At 42.2% G+C, this 8,584-nt stretch overlaps 1 protein-coding gene across 1 annotated transcript; it reads left to right on the forward strand.

Annotated features, from left to right (window-relative positions):
• Positions 1 to 1,445: 1,445 nt before the first annotated feature.
• polr3d (polymerase (RNA) III (DNA directed) polypeptide D) lies at positions 1,446 to 7,266 on the forward strand. Its single transcript, XM_036527496.1, has 9 exons — positions 1,446 to 1,607; positions 2,659 to 2,828; positions 3,104 to 3,147; positions 3,305 to 3,459; positions 4,531 to 4,655; positions 5,079 to 5,271; positions 5,517 to 5,770; positions 5,871 to 6,020; positions 6,247 to 7,266. The coding sequence occupies exons 2-9, from the start codon at positions 2,682 to 2,684 to the stop codon at positions 6,364 to 6,366; spliced, it is 1,188 nt and encodes a 395-aa protein (XP_036383389.1). The 5' UTR covers positions 1,446 to 1,607; positions 2,659 to 2,681; the 3' UTR covers positions 6,367 to 7,266.
• Positions 7,267 to 8,584: the final 1,318 nt, after the last annotated feature.

Raw genomic sequence — 8,584 nt, forward strand, 5'->3', positions numbered from 1 at the left:
CAAAGTAGGCCTATCAGAATAAAGAAAGAAAAAAGAATTACCGTAGTTTTATTTTTTTTCCATATGTTGTCATATATAAAAAGACCCAAAATGAACACTGTAAGCGGACTACTTGATTACTATAAACGAATCATTTAAACAGTATTTGTATAGGAATGATTCTGTCCCAAGCTTTTTGATCCATATAAGCGGTTGATCACTATAACTGTGATCACAATAAGCGGTTTCCACTGTATTACTCTGTGGATTGACAATTGTTTTGAATCTAATCTTAAACAAAAAGGCAGAATAATTATAGTCTAGATAAAATGTGACGGATGCACCTGGCCACATTTATTTGTAGGTTACTTTGGATTGTGGTGACGAAGCACATATTTGTAATTCAGCATAATATGCACCAGAGAGAGAGAGATAGAAAGGGAAAGAGAGAGTCAGTGATTGTGTTTGCACATTAATGATGTATCAGGGGGTCAATGGTCCAATGAAAAATTTCCCAGGACAAAGTCCTCAAGAAAAACTGGCTCAGCTCTACCAGCTGCACTGATCTCGGTCCTTTGTTCCTTCTATGGGCAATAAAGGGAGACAAGGCTGTGTGAATTATCTCTGAGCACCTTTTATAGGGCAGGCTGGCTGTAGCGAGCCAATCTCATCAAAGAGTAATTAAAATGCAATCATCCATCTTCAGACATGCCGTGACAGCAATGCAAGGGCACTAAGGGTCCGAACAGACATACCGTGCTCTGTCTATTTGAATGCTGCGTGGGCTATCCAAGGGCCTCGGAGAAAGACCACGACTAGCGAAACAGCTCAGCTGTCCACGTTAATACGTCACATTTTGATTGTTAAAATATGCCAAATAATTTCAATAGTACATTTATTGGTTATAGTAATTTATCTCAGTGCAAATGTGTCTTCTGAGTTATCACTTAGTAAGTGGGATCCGAGACTAATTTACAGTAACAGATAGATAAAAAGCATATGTGTGAATGATTTAAATATCAGTAATTTGTATCTAAGTGGAATCATTAACAGTAACAGTTTGAGAGTTTGTACAACAGTAACTAGCCACACAAAATGTTTAACAGTTCACAGAAATTTATTAGATACCCTAGTAATACTGTATTTCAATTATTTTGATTTAATAATCGATTTGGTAACATCATTAGTTACTGTCACGTGCGAAAGTATGAGGGATTACACAAATGCCATTTATTGTATGACACATAAAAGCAGTATTACTCTCTTTTGTTCGACAACAATGTGCATTTCCCTAACACCTGCTGAGTGACAGTATAGGAAGAAAGTCGAGCAACACCAAAAGAGACAAAGGAACACACAATCCTCTATCAAACCTCTGTCAGAATACATGCTTGCCCCTCACAAATATGGCGTCTGAATGAAACGTCACGCAGGTCAAACGTCAAATTGTGAAACCGTCATGGCGACGTCCACGTGAGGTTGTGAAGCGTGTGTTGCCGCTGGTCAGGGTAAAAATGTTTTCATAAAGAAACAGTTAGCAAACGCAGACGGTTTAAGTAAGAATCGTTCAAGATCAGTTTTTGCCCGTGGGCAATAATTTTGTTTTGCGGAACAAAGGACACATAAAGGTAATTTTAAACTGTTGTGAATCTGAGTGTGAATGTGAGTTTGCATAGTGACGATTACATATTGCAGAGCAAGTATGAGTTGGCAAGTGTGGCGTGGCTTAGTGGCATAGGCAAATAGCATGCTGGATAACTTGCTAGATATCTTTTAGGCGGCGTTCAGTACTGTAGGCAACAACACATCGACAACTACATCTGCCTACTGGGTTATTATTTAGCTGACTAGCTAACCGAACAGATTATATGAGATGTGTTAGCTGCCTAGGTTGGCTGTATTGACCTAGAGCTAAGTAGCTAAGTAGCAATATGTATAATAGGCTTTGTTGTTAAAGATTCCTTTACCAATTAACTAGTTAGCTAGCGAATTAGCCTGTAAGTTTCAGAAGCAGAGAGACGATTGTCATATATCTCTGTGTTGAACACAGTAATTGCTATGGAAGTCTCAAAATAGCATGTGACGTATGACAGGCCGTTAGACATGGATGTTCCACTGCAGTGGACATGACAGCTCTCAGTTAACACTTCTTCTGTATTGGGAGGATGCCCGCAAGAGGATGCCCGTTTATGAATCAGAATTTGGATAGTTACCATGCTTAAAATGTTGAAGCCCTCTTGTTCATAAATTCGACGTGAGGCACACACGTAGTATGAAAGAATGGGAACGGTGTTTAGACAGTTTACCTTGTATGTATTCAGTAAAGGCCTGTGATCAAACCCTGTAACATGTTCCCAGTACTTTGCTGTTGTAAACCAGTGAGAGTCCAGTTTGGTTGTGTAATGTAAGTTTTATTTGTTTACCTCCTCTGTGATTCTTTGGAGGCTTTTCCTGATTAATGGAGAATACTATCTTACCTTTGTACAAAGGTAACTGTAGTAAGTGCCAAAGAAATGCTGAACCTGTGTCACTGAATGTATATCTTCTGACAAACTAATGGGACGGTTTTGACTTTTTATGTTTGTGTCACTTCCTGCTCTTTTGGTGATTTGTACACTTGAGAAAGGCAAAGTTATTGACCACATTTTTAGTGATGGCCCTGTGATGTCTGCCCTGCAGTGTGCAGAAGTGCCTGAGAGAGGATGGCAGAGGATGGCCCCTCTAGGACCCCAACACCCAGCCCTGCTGGCAGGGGGTTGCTGGTGGGACGCAGGCTACCTGCCACACTGTCCCCAGGCCGTCTGCCCACCATGCGGTCACGAGACCTCACCCTCGGAGGGGTGAAGAAGGTAGGGCCTTCAGAGGCATGAGGGCAGGCCAATATGCCTGGTGTCTTTCAGGTGGATTGCTGGTGCACTTCTAACTATTAATAGAGTTCCCTGCACTCATTTTTAAAAAGAGGTTCTTGTGGTAACACTGGAATAAATAGTGAGAATTTCACCAAACATGTATTCAATTCACTATTATTTATCAAAGTAAATTTTAAACATGATTATTTTTAAAATTAACTTATTTGATAATATTTTTGGTATATATGCTTACTTAACCTGTTTGTGTCCCGTAGAAAACCTTCACCCCTAACATCATTGGCCGCAAAGCTAAAGAAGAGTAAGTATACATTATAATTCACGAAATGGAGAAACCCCTGTAGCCAACTTTATATTTCTGATTGCGTGAGTGAGCAAATAAGTGAAAGCCCGTGTTTTTGTGTTGGTTGGGGATGAGAACACCATTGAGATGGAGAGATGCATTTTTCTGTTGACAGGCAGAAAGTGGAGAGTGGACAGAGGCAGGAGAGAAAGGAGGCAGACAGAGGTCGCCAGAGGGATGGGCGTGGCAGGGGCCGGGGGCGCCCTGAGGTCATCCAGTCACATTCCATCTTTGAGCAGGGGCCAGCGGAGATGATGTTAAGAAAGAAAGGTAAGAAAAATGTGGAAAAGCTGAGTCACGCCGACAGACCCTCAGTGGAAGTACAGCAACGCAATTTTAGTTACATCAGATTATTGCCATTTTAGTCACAGTGACCATTACTATTACTATTGTACCATGAGAGCTGTGGATTTTGGAAACCAGGTTTTACTGACAGACAGACTGAGCAATTTGACATTTTTAATTTAAATCTGAATTTGACATTTTAAGATTTCAGGCCCCTTTCACAATGCTGTATACGATGCCAAATTACTAGCAATTTTCCAGATTCAGTGCTGGCTTCACATCTGTTTGAAAGTGGTCTTTTCACCAGTAACATTACTACCTGCAAAGTTGCTGCAATTTACTAGCTCTTGACCATTATGAAAGGAGCGGCGACATTGAGAGCATTGTATTGTGACCTGTATACATCAGTAACTCAAAGATAATTATTTCTAAGGGTCTGCCCCTTCAGCTAATTGGAATGCTGAAAATACTCCACTGTATTCTGCTCTCACGGAGAGCAGCACTGTTTACCAGTAGTGTTAATAATGTATCCGGCTGTCAAAACGTTTTTTAACCACAGAGACAATGACAGAAGGCAACTGGAAAGAAATGTGAATATTTCTAGAGACATGAGTGGAGAGGAAATGTCATCCCTTATTATTGTACTGTATGTGTGATCTAACTGACTGAAACTGCATTAATTCAGAACAGTGATGAGTGGCTTTAGTTAACATTTGTGAGCTAGTTAGTTAGTGATTTTAGGTGTACTGTGATTTTAGCAGGGGCTACTTAGCTCACTAGCTGAATTACCTCAGCTCATCACCTTAACCTGTTAGATTGCCGCAGACTTTGTTAGCTAGCCTAGCAATTTTGATTTCCTTAATAAGTGTCTGAACAGGTACATTCCTCCACTCTGAATAGGTCCAGCAGCTTTTGGTTGGAGCATATTTGCCAACATTTGTACCATGAAAGGGGTTTCAAGCAGGGGTTTAAATCAGTAACATAAGAATTTGGAAAAAGAGATGAGGGGTATTCTCTGGTACTGCATCTTTACATTTGGAAATTGGGTTTACTCAGGCACCTGGGATGGGGAGAGAGACACCCCGAACATGGGCCCCTCTCCCATCATCAACATCAAGAAGGAGAAGAGGGAAACTGAGGAGGAGACCAAGGAGATATTGCGCAAGCTGGAGCGAGACAATGTGAGCCCCTGTGTGTCTGGATACCAACAGAGCTGAGCCTCAATCTATGTATCACTGCTGCTCCCTTGAGAGTCTGCCTTTCTTAGTATTTCTGTATGTGTCAGTTCATTCAGCCATGTCTCCCCTGGCTCTTCCTGTACCTGTTCTCTGCTCTGCCTTTGGCTCCATCATCTTTGATACAGTCTTCTTTTTCTCTGGAGACCATATTCTCCAGTCATGGATTATTCAAATGGCATTAACCAGCTCTGAGTTAAAGAATGGATTAAGCCATGTTTTTAAAAGAAAAAAAGACATCAGTGGGCCTAGGGCTTACACTGGGGGCATTAATGGAGTGATGAGTCCTGAGCCTTGGACTAAATTTATTTTTTAACTTCTCTGCATTTTCTTTCCCCTTTCTAATACCTCTCTCCTCCTTGTTTACAGTTCCTGGATGACCCTCACTTGCAGAATGAGATGAGGAGCTGTCCTGTACAGCTGCCCCTGGCCGTATCGGGCTGGGTCTTCAAGGAGGAGTTTGGTGAGGACGCCCCTAAAGGGAGCCTCAAGGCAGAGGAGTTGAAGACTGAGGAGGAGGGCGATGGAATGGACGTGGAGTATCGAGACACCAAAGTCAAAGGTACCCCACCTGAGGAAATCTAATGATTTAATTGAGAAGTCTGTAAGCCCCATTCTGGCATAATGCTGTTCATCAAGCTCTTTCTGCTGCTCTTTCACATTTACCAACAGCATTTGGATGAGCACCATTGAATCAGAGGCATGCATATGCTAGTACTCTCTTGCAGAAGTGAACTTATCGGGGCTGTTTGTTTGATAAACTGTAACATTAGCTGATCCCTCTTCCTCTTCTCTCCACCTCTTCAGTAAAGGAGGAGCCTGCAGATTTTCCAGAGGTCAAGAAAGTGGAGCCCACCTTCAAGCCTCCGCCTATCCCAGAGCCCAAGTCACTACCGGAGTTGCTCAATAGCTGGAGCCACTCTAAAGGGGAGGAGCTGCTCTTTATGCAACTACCTGATTCGCTGCCAGGGCAGCCACCGACACAGGAGACTAGGCCAGTCAGGACAGAAGTGCAGTCTGAAGATGGCCAATCAGTGCTTGTGAGGACTGAAAACAGCCAGGTAACTGTTGTCACCTGTAGGATGTGTCAAAGCCTGCCAATGTGTGTGAGTGTGTGTGTGAGTAACTATAGACTGTGTGCTTCCTATCTTATGGGGACAGGAAGAGCTGCAGGAGAATACCTGCTGTTTGAGTGATCTCCAGGAGGGACTAGTGGGTCGATTGCTGGTGCGGAAGTCTGGGAAAGTTCAACTCATCCTAGGGCATATTACCCTGGACTTGGCCTTAGGGACACCCTGCGCCTTCCTGCAGGTCAGAGGAAGGAATTATCATTTCTCATATTCAGTTAGTGTTCTGGCTCTGCTTCATTTTCACATATAGGACTCCTATGCCATTGTATCAAAATTCTTGTTCTCAACTGGACACATTTAATACCATCCTCCTTGATCACTGCGATATGCTATATGGTCCTGCACATATATGTTTCTCTGGTTTAGGTCTTATGTTTGCCTCCCTGACACACTGTTCTCTTTTTCAGGAGCTGGTGTCAGTGGGAACAGGAGAAGGCAGGACTGGAGATCTTTCTGTGCTGGGACACATCAAACACAAACTGGTCTGCTCACCTGACTTCCAGGCCCTGCTGGAAAACAGGGCATGAGTGCCTTGGAGCTGCAGCACGCATAGCGGGTCCCTGACCACCAGAGTCACGAGATGCTGATCGCCAGTGTTTGCCAAATCCTGCCAAATCAACCCACATGTGATCACTCATAATACCAAGATCCCGGATAGGCTTCATGTCCCGCAGCTCAGACCTGGCAGGACAGCAGTGCTGCATTCACCGTGGTTTCCATTAAAGAGACTATGTGATTTCAAGAAGGGGGAAATTGTCAAGTATAACGTGACAGATGGTGGATGAACAAATTAGAACGTTACTATTTATTTATTTTTCTCTGCACGGTGAAGTGGGGAGAGAGAGCTCGTTTTTAGATGGGGTTTTTTTTTTCGTTCAAGTGTTTAAAAATAATGGAACTGATACTAGGGAAGGGACAAAAGGGGAATAAAGTTTCACACTGTGTTAAGACAGAGCAGTGCCAAGTAGTTTTTCCACTACTGGTATTTGATCTAAAGATGGCAATAGTATGGCCTCTTAGCATCCACCATATGTCAGGGATAGTGAGGTGATGGTTGAGGGGAAATAAGGAGCAAGAGCATGGTACTCCCAATTTACTTTTGCATACAGAAATTGGCATCTAATTTCTCCTCCTACTCTGCTTGTGGGAAGTCAGAAGTGGGGTAGGGTGAAGGTGTAGTGACCTTGGCTGTTAGACATCACATTCCCATAGCTTCCTTGGCTTGCCATGCAGGCTGCTCCTCTTGCTTGTCACAGTAAAGCTGATCTTTGCTGATCAGAGATCAGCACTGTAAAGAGGAGTCAGGAGTGAGGGAGCAGACCGCAGTGGGGCAACTCACACTCACCACAATGTACAAGTGTTTTTGTCAATAAATATGGACACTCTGTATTCTTTGTACTTCATTTATTTCTCTGTCTGATGCTTCGTCAACATGGTGCCCTCAGTCACAGTCTGTTTGTTTGGTTCTAGCCTCAAGTCACAGTGCCACTGCACCCTTGCTATAGCAAAAATAATAAAATATGTATATTTCAAAAATTGATTCTTGCATTATTGTTTAATTTCAAGTGTTTCGTGTTAACCAGCAAGAGGAAGACAGATTTTGTAAATTAATTGAAGTACTGCATTCCAACTCATTATTTCCCATTTTCTTTGGCCATTTTGTAATGGCCAAAGAATAGCCCTTTTTGAAGACAACAATACCATGTGTATATTACCGTGACTCAATTCCTTATATTTATGTGTGAAATTCCACTTCGAATGACTGAGATGGAGGCAACAAGATAACGTCTTACATTACAAAAACCTATTAAAAAATCTGAAATCATACTATACAAACATGTTTTTTTCCGCTATATTGGTGTAAATATGTATTTCGCATTATTTATTTTGTTGGAAATTAACATGTATTACCCATTTATGAACATTTAAGACGGATTATAATTAGTTTGTTGGTTAACTTAGTGCATGCTACCTTAAAAATATTCTCAGATGAATTTATTGCAACATTCCTAATGTCATCACTAGATGTCACTGGTGTGCTACTGAAAGTTAGTGTGGGGGCCACTTCAAGTGAGCAACGGGCATCAATTTTGCAGCCTCATTTTTTGGTACAGTTTAGGATGTATATATGTATTCAGGGCTCCATATATGTATATATGTACATACAAATGTTTTAAGATGATAATTCACTACTTAAGATCACTCATACTGTTGCATGAACCTTTTGCTAATCTCCCGCAGACTCAGTGGGAGTACCTGTCAGGACAATGCGTGTAGGTATAAATGATCTCTCCGGAAAGATACTAAAAACAATCATTTGTCCTCACGAACCGGCAGCCCGCCCGAAGTCCCTTAGTTAGGAGTGGCTTGATGTAAACTGGGGATTAGAGAATTCCAAATGTAGTCTGAAGAGGTGAGTCTTCAGTCTGCGCCAAAGATGACCAGCGTCTCGTCTGTACTGACCATTGTGGGAAAGGCATTCCACCAAACTGGGGACACATCAAAGCGGAAACAATTCACGCTTTCTCCAACTAAACAACGCAATCTGTGTGTAGCCACAGCTGCGCAAACAGACCACATGCAATATAATACCTGAGCCCCAAGAGAACCGTACAAACAGGAGGAATCGCTAGCAAGCGAAACACAAACTCCAAACGAGCGATGGATAAGTAACCATTTGGAAACTTCTGTTTTAAATACTATATAATGAGGCATCTTTGCCTACCAGCTGCATCTCTAAGGGTC

Source organism: Megalops cyprinoides, chromosome 4, assembly GCF_013368585.1.
Source record: "Megalops cyprinoides isolate fMegCyp1 chromosome 4, fMegCyp1.pri, whole genome shotgun sequence".
NCBI classification, from domain to species: Eukaryota; Metazoa; Chordata; class Actinopteri; order Elopiformes; family Megalopidae; genus Megalops; species Megalops cyprinoides.

Bases quoted from the DNA above. Each gene is read 5' to 3' on its own strand.
- polr3d (XM_036527496.1), top strand. From the start codon at position 2,682: ATGGCAGAGGATGGCCCCTCTAGGACCCCAACACCCAGCCCTGCTGGC. The intron at 5,771-5,870 runs GTAACTGTTGTC...TTATGGGGACAG, and splicing joins TGAGGACTGAAAACAGCCAG to GAAGAGCTGCAGGAGAATAC. The intron at 6,021-6,246 runs GTCAGAGGAAGG...TCTCTTTTTCAG, and splicing joins CACCCTGCGCCTTCCTGCAG to GAGCTGGTGTCAGTGGGAAC.